Source organism: Mastacembelus armatus, chromosome 20 (genome assembly GCF_900324485.2).
Source record: "Mastacembelus armatus chromosome 20, fMasArm1.2, whole genome shotgun sequence".
Taxonomy (NCBI): Eukaryota; Metazoa; Chordata; class Actinopteri; order Synbranchiformes; family Mastacembelidae; genus Mastacembelus; species Mastacembelus armatus.
The window spans coordinates 7,432,262-7,446,633 of record NC_046652.1 but is presented as its reverse complement, the minus strand read 5'-3'; the positions used below and the strand labels follow the sequence as shown (position 1 = coordinate 7,446,633).

Sequence of the window (14,372 nt, the reverse complement as noted above, 5' to 3'; positions counted from 1 at the left end):
CCTCTAATTACCCGGCATCTTCCAGGGGTTACCGCCCACTTGTCTCCTAAAAACTCCTTCAAACATTTAGTAACAACGATGACAATAAATACACTCATAGTGTTACTGTATGAGGAGGACTGAATCTTTTATCATAGAGATAGAAGGATATGTTGTACATGTAGCTTTGGATAATGTCAAATCTTGAAGGGCGTCATTTACATTGTGCCAGTCTACGGCTTGTGGTTAACCTATTTGCCAAAATTCAAGCAGAAGAAACATTACACGCGCTAAAGAAAATGTAGATCTGTCAGTGAGTTGGATAGGTTATTTATATCTCCAGACGCAAAAAATGTAATGAACCAGCTGTGAAAGTGAAGGAAAGAAATGTATGTAAATCATTAATTCCTAATTTTTTTAACAGTAGACTATTTCAGACTTAGTAACACTTTTGTAGCGATACAGTTTTAGTTATTACAAAGACAAAAACATTCTATACATATTTGAAAATATAGTGTGACAAGAATAAAATGGCATTTTTTTGAAGCCAGGTAAAGCAGACTAACAAACAAGGTCAACAATACTGCAGTGACTCTAAAGGGCAATAGATATCACAGAGAGTGGGTGATAGTTACTGTTCTCTGTCCTCTCAAACACACAAGGATTACAGATCTGCAGCCATCAGGATATGGTGTCTAAGCAAAGCAGTTCGTCCTCGACTGTGGGTGAAGAACTGGTCAGACTGACAGGCTTGTCCTAAGCATCCACGCGACCGCAGATAGCTGCTGAGACAGCCATATCACTGAGAAGTCCACGCATAGGGATCCTTAATGTCGGTGCTCTATGAGATCAGAGAAAAAGCAGAACAAGTATGATCAGATCATGGGTCAGCAACCACAGAACGTTTCTTCTACAATTAATGTGCCTGGAAATTTAGTAAATGTACAGTGGACATTGGCAGTATTATTACAGCACAACAAATAAAGAAAGAATGATCATAAAATAACAAGTAATTTATCAAGACAGAAGAATGAGGCAAATGAAAATAAATGACAACTCCGACAATCAATTTTTCAATAAAACTGATCTGAAAAACATATCTTCTTGATTGTTGGGAAGACTGCAAGACAGGCTCAAAATGTGGTGTGAGATCTAATCTGTTAGCAGCTGTAGCAATCCTAATATGTAAATTATCTCATATAGCACATACAAATTCTGTATGACAGCTGGTTGCCTAACAATGTTATACTGATATAACACAAAGAACTTAATGTTTGCATTTAAATCATTTTGTAAAAAAGTCAAACGGAGTCAGTGAATAATGTGTTAAATGAGATCTGTATGAACTATGATAGTAGACCTGAGAGACTGCTGCGACTTCCACCTCTGCATGTTAGCGTGGTTGTAGATGTCACCAGGATGTGGACCATGACCCGTGTTAAAGTCATCTACAGCATAAACAAAGTCTCAGTAGAATAAACACACAGACAAATTCAAATGTGTAAAAATGCACTCAGTATAATGAAGTAACTGAATGATAAATATAAAAACAACAGAAAATACTGAGAAATTCTATTAGTAGTTTTTTCATATTTTAATGAAAAATTACAATGTCATAAAAAATATACTGATTTCTCAATATTTGGACTGTGTTCTAAGACACTTAAATAAGAAACATGACCATATAAACAATGTAAGCATGCAACTACAATAGTGAATACACATGTAAAATATTTCTCACAGTGATGTATATACCTGAGCCTGTCAATTAGAATAAGAGAATAATAGTGATAATATAGTCAAAGATGTTACAGTATATTTTCATACATACACAGTTGAATGACTTACCTTTCAAGGGATAGGATGTCAATGGTCCAGGCAGCATGTGTTTGTTTCTATTTTTCTTTTTGGCCTCTCGGGATGCTTTCCAGTTAATAAGGAACTGTCTGGTTAACTCATTAATTTCCTTTCCATCAAGAACCTCTGCCAAAATAAATAAGAATTTAAACAAACAAAAATGAAAACTGAAATTGAAAAATAAACAGTATTTTTAAATAATTTAATAATTAGGTAGAGTCTTAACTATTAGCCTGAGTAAGTTAGAGCAGTAAAGTGCATTTTCATTTTAGGATGTAATAGAGCAAGATGCTGATATTCTATTTACCAAGACTTTTGCACATGGTAATCAGGCGGTCTCTGTACTTTTGTTTTTTACACACAGGATTTCCACCCAAATCCATTTGAAGCAGCTGAGGCCAGTGGCTGAACACATCCTCCAACTCCTAAAAATGCACAAACAGAAAGTTCACCTATGATATGTTATGATTTCACCTCTAATTAACCTCTAATTTTTCAAATCGAAATATTGTTCAAAGCACAAACTCAGCAAGTAAACAGGAAACAATGCACAAGTTTCATTTAAACAAACATGATGCATATTTATCGATTCTAATTTGATACATAAATATTGTATAAGTGAATGGTAATGTGAAGTACAGGGCCCAGTGGAAAGTGCATAAACAACACATCAGTCTATTTTAATAAACAGTGTCGCTGGTGTCATGTTTTCTCCTGAGGCAGTGTGAGACTGGCTCCTCCAGCGAGTTGCCTGCAGTTGTATGTTTATCTAAAGGCACATTAATCCAAGCCTGGAAATATGAACACTCTCTGGACACGCTCTGATTGTTCATTGCCTTCCTGTCTTGGCCAAAGCGCTTCCACTTTTCCAGCTCGTGCCGCAATCAGTTCAGAGGGGACCCCTGAGCACTGCGCACTCCCAAGCTTTGATAAATGATCGTGTCAGGGCCGTCACTCAGAAGGCCCTCACTGAAGAGTAGCCCAGTGCCAAATTGCCCCCCACGTGGGGGCGTGGAGAACAGCAGAGACTGGATACTCACTGAGCCTGGCTGCCTCTTTCGCCTGGACTAATGATGGGCCAGTTATGAACCAGTATTTGACCAGGGCTTCGATTCCCTGTCCTCTCTGCCCTGCACACAGCTAACAGCCTCTGAAGATGCTCCCCATTTGTCACCCTGGCTGACTGCCTGTCATAATCTATTTTAAAAATCCATAATGTTTCCTCCAGATTCTGACCAAATAGTGCAGAAGAAGGGATTGATCCTTTGAAGCGCTCTCTTTGCAGAATCAATAGTGGCAGACGGGTTGTATAAATTATAGGAAATATCTGCTAAAACTGACACGTGTACAATTACCTGCATGAACGTTCTCAACAAAACATAGCTTTAGGAATGCAGTCAGTTATAGCAAAGAAGAACACAGCCATTTTAAATTATGTTATCAACCTATAGTTTCAAACAAAAACGACTGCCATGAGAGAGTGAGCCTCAAAAAACAAACTGTTCATTTTTCAGGAAAATCGGTGAACATAAATCATATCTCTGTCTCAGATGAATCTCCTAAAATGTTAAGTACTGGTGGGTTAAGGTATCAAACAGAGGATTTCAAGGCAGAGAGGAATAGGCAGCCTCTTAGAGAAAGAGAGAAACTTATGCTTGTTTAAAGCTGTCAGTGAGAAAAGTCCCAGGGGAATGGCTCGTTGATTTGTTGAAAAATTCTGACCCTGTCATGGAGACTGCAAGCCAATGGTGGGGTTTGCAGGATTTGGTTCTTTAGAACCCTGTTCTTCATATTATTTCACACATCACTCCAGAGAGCTACGAAACAATGTTAATGCTGCCCTGATCAGCTACTCTGTGGTATGCTAAATGATGTGGTACTATTTACTTTGACTGCTTAGTGTAAAGCATACAGTGTCTACTTCTGACATATTGGAGAAGAGGCCTTGAATTATAACTGTTTATGAATTATAATAAATACTTTTTTAACAAGTTAAAAAATATATTTACCTCCATATTGTGCAATTTATTCTCAGTAGCAGAGAAATGCTGGAGTTCCTTCAGCACTGCCAGGTCCCTGATGTCATCAATATTGTCGTTATTGATGTTCAGGACGCAAAGAGATTTCTGTACGAAGAAACCAGATTAATGGAGACAAGTTAATTTCATGGTTTATGTGATGACAACAACACTGTCAACACTGGAGGACAAACCCCAAGAAAGAAGGAAGAGAAAGAAAACTGCACATTTAACCATGCATAAACTTAGTCATTCAAACATGTAACACAATTTCACAGAAAAGAGGCAAAAATCACATATATACATTCTGGACACACAATAATAGAAAATGTGGTGTGTAAAATAATCATATTTGTCAGAATTTTAATGTCCAAAATAATTTTTCACTTCAATTTAGATTTTACCATTTTTTTCTTTCTTTCCTTCTTTCTTTTATATAACTACATTTATCCTACTATATACCTGAGCTGGGAATATAAAAAGAAGGCATCTCATGGCCATGTCAGATTCAGTGCTGTTTCTAAATCTTAATCTTGGTTAGAAAACCTGTAACGGCACATTTATAAAAACCTGGAACTCTTTAAATTTACACAGCAATTTTTTTAATTATCCAAACAAACAAGAAGCTGAGACTTCTGGTGTGTTTATCCATGGCCTGGGCAGTAAACAAACCAAACAGACCTAACTGATTTGTCAGACCAGAGTGTAACAGAGGCCTCTTTGACATCATCAAACCCAGCAAAATACTGCTTTTACATGGATAACTCGCCCCTGAAAAATCTGAGATCTTTTACGATAATCTACCAGGTTGATACTTGACATATATCCTTATGTATGAGAAGAGAAAATGAGGCTTTCCTCTAACCTTGTTTTAACTTAGAAAATATATAAATATATAGCTCATCCTTTTTTTCTCATTCTATCTTTGTACTGAACAATGTGAAAATAGGTCATACAGCAAGTGAGACAAGAGTCCTGGGGTCAAAGAGCAATTTTTCTCCTGGTGTTAGCCTCTGATTCTCCAGATGAAGCTCCTTGAGCTCACTGAGCTCCTCTAAGCCCTCTACCACTGCAATCCTGTTTCCACCAAGATACCTGCAGAGATGAAGAAAACACATATTTATATAATCTTAAGACTCATAATAATAATAACAATAATAAACTTTTTTTATATAGAACCTTTTTAAAGACATATTTTACAAAATGCTAAGTAAATAAAAACAAAACCACACAATAACAGTTGGTACATATTATAACAAATGTAGCATACAACATAGGACAAGAATATAACAATTTCAAGGAAAACAAAAACACAAATTTAGACAGAGAGTCATAAAAGATCGTAGGAAGTTTAGTCTATAATAATGTTTTTTAGGAAGCCTTTTAAATAATAACACAGACCGGGACAACCTGACTTCTTCAGGGAGGCAGTTCCACAGTCTGCGAGCTCTGACTGCAGCTGCTCAATCTTTGTTTTTAGTCTAGACTTTGGAGCAGCCAGAAGGGCTGCGTCTGTAGACCTGAGGGAAAGCTCTGACATGTATGGGATTAATAGGTTTGAGGTGTAGCTTGGAACCAGCCCAATCCTGGCTTCAAATTTATTAAGTACAATTTTATAGTCAATTTCTAAACTAACTACAATTTAACAAGATTTTTTTTAAACTATTGTCATAAAAATGTAGTTAGAGCAACCCAGGTGAGATTAAATGGGCTTAATTAAAAAAAAAAAAAGCTCTCAGAGAGCTTTGGATCCCTTCTAGAAAGTTTATATGGGAGACAGTCTCTTTAAAACTATTAGGGTCACAGCTCCAGTAGATTTAGGTGTCATCTGCATAAACCCAGAAGCTGATTTTATGCACACTTAAAAGATGTCCTAGAGGTAACGTAGATTGAAAATAAGACAAAATGACCAACACAACACAGGACAACAATCAGTTAGACCAGTCTACTTACAGTTTGGAGAGCTTCTGCAGATTAAAGAGATTGTCTATACGAGTGATGTCATTGTTCTGCATATACAGATGCGTGAGGTTGAAGGCAAAACCAAGGTTGCAAATATGTGTGATCTGATTGTCATACAGGTAAAGAACAGTGAGGTTTCTACACATGGAAAGATCCCCCTGAAAATAAAAAGAAAAGTGAAGCTTTATAGAGTAATAAAAACAAATAATTAGACATTAACCTTAATGATGGATACTTACAATATCTTTGATATTCTTGCTGGAAAAGTGGAGGTGGGTGAGTGTCTTGAGGTACTCTGGGAAAGAGAGACCCCTTTTCTTTTTGAAGTGGTTTCTAGATTTAGCAATCAGATCTATGGTCAGACATACCATGGCGTCTCGTCACAGACACTGCTTCAGAGAGGATCTTTTTCGGCTTCAGCCAAGCGTTCAGCCCACAGCGGTGACTACAGCTGCCTGGGTGTAAAATAGACACGTGTGAGCTGAAATAGACCTTAGCAGGCAAACAAATGCTCCTCTGTGTAACTATTTACTAATGCCAAATTATTCTAGTCCTTAAAATCACAAATGACAAGCAAAGATTAACCTTGCACAAAACATTACAAGGCCTAAAACTTAACTGTCCATTCACAATTTGAGATAATTGATGAATAAAAGATATTTTCCAGGAAACTTTGTATGAGGCCAAAGGTTGGAACTTCATTCTATTCTGTACCTATGGGGCTTGTTTATTAGCTTGACCTGGTGCTGAAGTATGAACGTTTGCACTTTGACTTCATTTTACAAATAGGAATTATTATTTATATCAGCTGCTAAATATAAGGGAGTCACTGCGCGTAGGTAAATGTAGCTAGCTAGTGGTGGGCAGACAGATGTGACATCAGCTCTTATGCACATCACAAGCACCAGGCCAAGGGTAGGTAGAGTAAAAGGAAAGACGGTGCATTTAAAAAATCGGACCGGATGTAAGTGGCTAACGTTACGCTATTTTCAAGCTTGCTTTAAAGCTCACTAGCATCCTATATAACTTCATTTAACGCTAATTACCCGCTTATTATGCTGAATTTGAACATGTATAAAACATTCGCTAAACACTCCTACCTTTCGGTGTCAGCTGTGCTTTTTAAAATGTGAACTATCTCAACAGGTTTAGCGTTAACTAAATTAAAAGATGACTGCGAGTTAAGCTAGCTAGGCGATTTGTTTGAGACTATCACGTTGCTATGGAAACCAGTGCAACAACACGCCAGTCACATGATTTCATGGGATACAGATTTTGGTGCAACACCGGCAATAATTTATTTATTTATTTATTAGCAAACAGGCCTAATTATCGCCATTTAAGGAGAAGGCTAGCACTTATGCACTATATTAGTTAAAAATTGAATTTTAGCTATATAATCTTAAAACAAAAAATATAAATAGTATTACATAAATCAAATTATTATTTGAGAAAAGGGAGTGGCTAACCAAATTGCCCTATTGTTTTATAAACCCCAGATGAATTTGAAAAAAAAAAAATTGGTTACTACAATTTTGGAATTTTAGGACAGTGATAAAAAGGTGCCTCTTACAGATGATCACAAATTAGTAGCCTACATATCACATCCACTAAAATAAATAAACTTTACACTATTGGTATTTTCTTATTCTCTGTGTGCAGCTATAAAATGGATTTTTAAAGCTATAATGTCTTATCTTTTAAGGTAACATATCAAATCAAGACCACAGTTCTTTTCTCCTAATGACCCCTGCATTGTTAATCTATATTATGTCATGACCTGGGTTTCCTGTGAAGGAGTGACTTACATCTACTTATGCAGAAGCACATTGCAAAGAGGAAGTGTAGAACCTCCAGATTTCAGAGCTGGGTTCAACTTCACAGCCATCAACACATGCTTGTGAAGTTAATTCTTCTGAGAGCCAAACTAAACATCTCCAGATCCTAGTGGGGTCATACGGGCCCTAAACACTATAGCTAGGTATTAACGAGCCTTATCAATTTGCTGTTCCCACATCAGTCAATGTCAAATCACCCAGTTTTTCACCCTTCTGTTTTTGTGTGGATAGCAAATGAAAAGGCATTCCACTGCAATCTGAAGGCTTTTTATAGTAATGGGGAACATACTTTAAAATTATAAAGCTAATAAATGTTAAAAGAATAGGGTAAAATTCATGGGTAATTGATTTTTGGCTGTCCACAATTTGACTTGATTATAATTTACATACATTTTCCTATTCCACCTTTAGTCATGCATACAAATGTCCATCTGGTGATAATCACAATATTTACATGTCCAACGAGTTCAATATGTTTTACTGATTCTTAAATCACCATGAAAGACCAAACACTAAGTGAAACTGTTTTAAAAGTGCATAGTCTAAATACTTTCTCAGCACTGTGACAGTCATCCGTGTAATACATTTAAATATCTGGCAAAAACATGAGCTATTCAGTAGAATGTGTGTGCAGAAAAAACTCATTCACCACTTCAAAATCCTAAATTACATTAAACTACATGAAATCTAATAAGTTTCTTCTTCCTGAACTGGTATACTGACCACCTTTCTTTATGATGGCAAAAGAAAATCATAAAACATAGCAGTATGGTTGTGCAATGGTTATCAAAGCAAAAAGGTTGTGGGTTTAATCCCTGTGCTCCCCTTACGTTAGCTGGTAACACAAAATTGCCCATGGGTGTGAATGTGAGTATTTATCTGTCTCTAAGTGTCAGCCCTGTAATAGATCCATCCAGAGCATAGTCTGATTCTCGCCCAATGTCCAGCTCCCCAGCAAACCTCTACAGGATAAGCGATATAACAAATGAATAGATGGTTGGATTTTGAGATTTTGAGAAAATACAGACATCGCCTCTGTTCTGTGGGGACTCTCTCCTTTGCAACCCATGACGTAAAAATATACATTTACCCATTACAATACCATAAAAAAGACATGACACAAACCCAAGCCAAAGTGCCAGTCTGAAAACAGGGCAGACTTCAGAAGTGTCTGTTTCGATAGAGAGCAGACACGTCGGGTGAACAGACTCCACTGTGTATGGCTTCTGTTTCTGTGCTGCATCACAGCCACAGCACAACCTGACGAGCTGGCCACTCTGCCGGACTGTGTACCACCGAGAGCCAAAGTGTGCTGGGAGCAACTCCGCAGAGACATCCCACATATGGCAGCCGATTCCCTCTGAGTTTATGCAGAAGCTTGAGTTTGTTGCTCCATTATGTAATGCTATGACAAGGTACACTCGCATGACTGACTAGTGCTAGGTTAGACTGTGTCTTAAATCCAACTATTGTGTGTATTAAAATGTTGGGTTGCAGGAGAATACAGGTCATAACTGCAAAAGATTTTTAGCAACAGCCAGGGGATGGAAGGGGGCACAATGCTGTAGTGGTTCACACCGTAAGTGTATTATATTTACATTAGAATACATATGTTTAGACAAACGTCCACCAGTAAAGCATACAATGTACTTTATGTTGCATATGATAGACTAAAATAAAAGCATATTTGTTTTAAAAGTATGAAATACACACCTTCAGTACTTGCATTTTTTTAAGTTTAATTAAGTCCTTGCTGTATTCCTTAGCTAACTTTACAACAAAAGAAGGCATTGGTTAAAAAAGAAAAGGGACAGGAAAATTACAGATAACACTACTTCCACACTTTTACCATAAACCAATGAATGCTAGACATGCACTTTCCAGGGGTTCAGGTTTAATTGGCAGATGTATTGATTTGATTGAAGAGTTTGTCCTTAATAACTTGAGACATCAGGCCATGTATTGCCTCAATGGTTGTCTTGCAGCTAAATCATAACATAGCAGAAAATGCAGATTAGTAATCACCCTAAGCAAGAACACAGCATATATAACATACAGTGCATTCAGAAAGTATTCAGATCTCCCTTCACTTTTTTCAATTTCAGCCTGATACTACAATTGTTTAAACTCATTGCTTTTCTCATTACTCTACACTCAGTACCTTATAATGACAAACTGAAAACAAAATTTTAGAAATGTCTGTAAATCTATAAAAAGAAAAAAAAACCCTGAAATATTACATCTACATAAGTATTCAGACCCTTTACACAACACTTAGTTGAAGCATCTTTGGCAGCAATTACAACCTTGAGTCTTTTTTGCGTATGACACAAGCATTGCACACCTGGACAGGGGGATTTTCTGAAATTCTTCTTTGCATAACCTCTCAAGCTCAGTCAGGTTGGACAGGGTTCAAGTCAGGGCTCTGGCTGGGCCACTCTAGGACATTCACAGTGTTGTCCCTAAGCCACTCCTGTGCTGTCTTTGTTGTGTGCTTAGGGTCATTGTCATGTTGGAAGGTGAACTTTTGGCCCAGTCTGAGGTCCTGAGTGCTGGGGAACAGGTTTTCATTGAAGATATCTCTGTACTTTGCCCCATTCAGCTTTGCCTCAACCCTGACCAGTCTGCCAGTCTTTACTGCTGAAAAACACCCCCCCACAGCTTGATGCTGCCACCACCGTACTTTACTGTTGGGATGGTATTGGACAGCTGATGAGATCATGAGACATAATGTTTAGACTTGAAGCCAAACAGTCTAATCCTGGTTTCGACAGACCAGAGAATTGTGTTCCTCACAGTGAGAGTCCTTCCGGTGCTTTTTTGCAAACCCCAAGCAGCTTGCATGAGTTTCGCACTGAGGAAACGCTTCCGTCTAACCACTCTGTCATTAAGCCCAAATCGGTAAAGGGCTGCAGCGATGGTTGTCCTTCTGGAACTTTGTCCCATCTCCACACACGATCTCTAAAGCTCAGTCAGAGACCACTGGGTTCTTGGTCACCTCCCTTACTAAGGCCCTTCTCCCATGATTATTCTGCATTGCCAGCTGTTAGGCCTTCTATAGAGAGGTGTGACTTTCCAAATCATGGTCAGTCAATTTAATTTAACACAGGTGGACACCGATCAAGGTGTGGAAACATCTCAACAAAGATCAAGAGACATGCGAGCAAATTTTCACGTTGTTGCAAAAAGTCTGAATACTTAAGATTTCTATATGATATGGTCAATACTCTATATCATGTAGTAAATAAAGAAATGAACTGAAAGGAACACCATCAACTACTTTTTAAAAAAAATAGTTTATCACATTTTTGTTCTTTTTTCAAAGAAAAAGATTTACCTATCTCGTGTTGCTTTGGCCAGTTTGTCCTCAGACTTCCTGTCGTGTGTGTCTAACCCAAGCATGAAGCTGCCTCTGCCCAGCTGACCCTCTGACTGCTCCAGCTTCTCCGACAGGTCAAACACCTGGCCTGTGGTGTAGTCTGAATTCTGATCATTCAACACACATACACACAAAACATCCAACTCATATGCAATTTGCCATAACAGATTTTCTACAAAGAAGAAGAATTTTCACAAATGGCACTAAATCTATCTAACAAACTGCAGGAGCACTGTGTATGTTAAGGTTAGTGAAAAGAAGTCAGTGAATAGTTTGCTTAAGGTGAGGCTGTGTAATTAAAACACAATGACAAAGAGGCCCCTGACTAGGGTGACAGTGTAGCAACTGACAAAGCCTGTCACCTATAGAGTAGCATATTCTTGACATCTAGTCAATTCATCTTCATCCAGAATGCCAAAGAGCCAAATGTTTGAATAAGCCTGATGCCTTAACTGTTTAGTCAAGCTCGGGACACAGTGACTGCAATCACAATGGGAATTCATGAGGGGCTTTCAATCTTTAGAATGAACTGCGAGGAAAAGGACATGATCCATGGTGAACACTGACAGCATCTATACACCTTTATCACTGAAGTTGAGTCAAACTTTAATACTTATCTCCCTTATTATATCAAATTAGACTTATTACTAAAATAAATAAGCAAAGACTCTTTGTTAATAGGCTGTAATAAATCACAACATCACAAGGCGGTGACCACATGTCTCAATGAGTTATAATGTAATAATTAACCATAAATCAAAATGTCTAACAATTAACCAACATTTTGATTTCTGAAGCTGGATGCATACCGTGAGGAGACTTGAGGAGCTTAAGGTATTGACCCAATATTTATTCCAAAGAAGTTCCAGGAGCTTTCTATCAAGGGAGGACTTAAAGTAAGTCACCTCCAAGGCGTAATACCTAAATAAGATAAAGCAAATTAAGGATCACATATAAAACTATAAATTACATGCTGCATATGTTGTATGGTCTGAGGGTTCAATATGGTGAAAACACAGTAATATACTATATATATCAACACTCACTGTTTACAGTGTACACCAAAGTCTTCAATCTTGTTCAGAGGAATTGTCTGATATTCAGAGGGTCCTTCATCAGGAGGTTTGTAACCCTGAAAACCAAAAAGGCAAAGGTGAGAAATACAGTAAAAACCAAAGCTTTTCTGTGACATTAACCTCCTAATTCCTATACTAACAAAGAATGAAGTAATGACATAGAAGGGAAATTATTATATCATACATTCTAGGTCATATTGTATAACAAAAACATATAGATATAAAAGCAAAAAAAAACAGGAGAAAATCAGAAATGAAGAAACATTAGAAATGATGCTTGTTTTTAAATTTATAGTCTTGAGAGAATGGCTGCTATCTACAGTCTTTGCATTTACCTTTGGATATGTTCTGAAAGCGCCAAGGTTGACTTTCCCTGCAGAAATAGTCCGAGTCGGGTCGATCTGTAGGGAGAAAGATACAGTAGAACAGGAAAACAAAGTCAGAGGTCATACAAACCTCCAGGGACCACTCGAATCTGGCAACCAGGAGACCTTTGCTATGGCTGTCTGAGTGCTGAAAGCACGTACTGTAATTATATGACACCCACAGCATTTAGGTAGTGCTAAACCAAATTAAGTGTAAATAGTATATAATGTTGCAACAGCAAAACATGCATCTGCACTACATGGAAATTTACAACTCCTATATCAATATTCTCACCTCTTACTTTCCTGTATAATGTTTTGTTGGGATGCAATTTAAAATTACAGTAAACTGTTACAATTGAAATAGCAGTGGTTATAATTTCCTGTCTTACCACAACAGCCACAAAAGGCTCCTGAAACTGTTGGTTAAGCATCTGAGTGCTGACATCTATGCCCGAAAGCCAGCATCCATACCCTGGGTGACTGTGGTACCAGCCAATAGCATTCTCCAGCCGGCCAACCTGAAGGATTAGAGATTAGATGTAACTTTTTTTTTTTTTTTTTTATTACTGCTAGTATATGGTACAGTATAGAAATCATATTTAATTAGGAATATGCCCCTTGGATTTAGTAAAAGAAATAAACTATAATGAAATTTTATAAGGTGATACTGATACATGCCGTAATTGTAAATATTACGCAAAATCCATTAATAAACGTTTATGAATAAAGTGACCACAAAGGAATGTCTGCTTCCAATTAATCAATGATATAATGGATAGAGCACAGTGCTTCATCATATTAATGCAAAAGCCTTATTAAAAAAAAAAATCCAACATAACCAAACAGTAACCCTTCTGTTTGCTTAGCAACATTGCTTATAACAGAGTGCACCAATAAAACCAAAGGTAACAATAAAACTGTATGTAAAAACTTTAAAGCTCTGAGAGAAGTCAAAATTATATCATCTGATATTATATCATTATATTCCCTAAGTCTAAAGTGAGAAAACATTTGGGGCTGGTACTGAGTTTAACAGTGAGAGACAATGAAGCACTATAAATAAACATAATGTGACTCTGAACAGTGTACATAAATAATTTGGTCCTCCAAACAGAGATGCCCTTTACTCCAGTAGAAGGCAGTGTCCAACCTGTTTGGCATTTTCAATGTAGGCAGCCATGTATTCATATGCTGCAGCCTGGGCGTTAACTCGAGTCTCTGTTCCCTCCACGGGCAGGGCAAAGCTGTCCATAATGATCATGCTTTCACCATCCACCTTCCCCAGCATGAGGCCCATCACCTCCAGGTTTCCTCCAGACCTGGCGTGCATCACCATCTTCAACAGAGCCAAAGCTGATACCTTGCAGTACTTGAAGTAGTGGTGACTACAGGTCAAACAAAAATACACATTGCAAGTAGCATTACTCAGGTTAGGTATACTAAGGAGTATATATGCTGTATTTGCAAATGCATACCAGGCACAACTCCAACGTTACTGCGATAAAAGAACTAACTTAGTAATGCACCATATCACAACATAAGACACTAAAAGCAACCACTTTGAAGGGCCTAAATCAGTATTTCCCCACATCTGTTGGGTACTTACTCCTTTGTCCATGGTTTAGCAGCAAGGATTTCTTGTTGCTGCTTTTTGTCGTATTTGTAGATTTCATCTATGCTCTGAACTTCCTGCATGCTGTTAGATAGCTCCCATGTTTTCTGAGCAGTGCTACTCCCCGCCATAATGACTTAGCTTAGCACAAGAATTGTGTCGTGAAAACCTGTAAGTACTGAAATAAACGAAGAAATGTTGTATTTTTGAGTATTACGATCCCAAACGTCTGCTTGGTCAGGGAGCCATGACAGTGAATGATACCAATACATCAAAGTGCAGG

General features: G+C 37.7%; 2 protein-coding genes across 2 annotated transcripts; both read right to left on the bottom strand.

Annotated features, from left to right (window-relative positions):
* Positions 1-102: 102 nt before the first annotated feature.
* Positions 103-7,068, bottom strand: ppp1r42 (protein phosphatase 1, regulatory subunit 42). The gene is made up of 9 exons (XM_026292350.1): positions 6,917-7,068; positions 6,056-6,271; positions 5,808-5,974; positions 4,811-4,949; positions 3,846-3,962; positions 2,144-2,261; positions 1,828-1,962; positions 1,340-1,427; positions 103-820 (listed from the first exon to the last, which is right to left on the bottom strand). The coding sequence occupies exons 2-9, from the start codon at positions 6,185-6,187 to the stop codon at positions 736-738; spliced, it is 981 nt and encodes a 326-aa protein (XP_026148135.1). The 5' UTR covers positions 6,188-6,271; positions 6,917-7,068; the 3' UTR covers positions 103-735.
* A 2,305-nt stretch (positions 7,069-9,373) lies between these two features.
* Positions 9,374-14,366, bottom strand: cops5 (COP9 signalosome subunit 5). The gene is made up of 8 exons (XM_026291771.2): positions 14,084-14,366; positions 13,628-13,862; positions 12,867-12,995; positions 12,445-12,510; positions 12,080-12,165; positions 11,843-11,954; positions 10,992-11,140; positions 9,374-9,639 (listed from the first exon to the last, which is right to left on the bottom strand). The coding sequence occupies exons 1-8, from the start codon at positions 14,218-14,220 to the stop codon at positions 9,549-9,551; spliced, it is 1,005 nt and encodes a 334-aa protein (XP_026147556.1). The 5' UTR covers positions 14,221-14,366; the 3' UTR covers positions 9,374-9,548.
* Between the last annotated feature and the right edge of the window lie 6 nt (positions 14,367-14,372).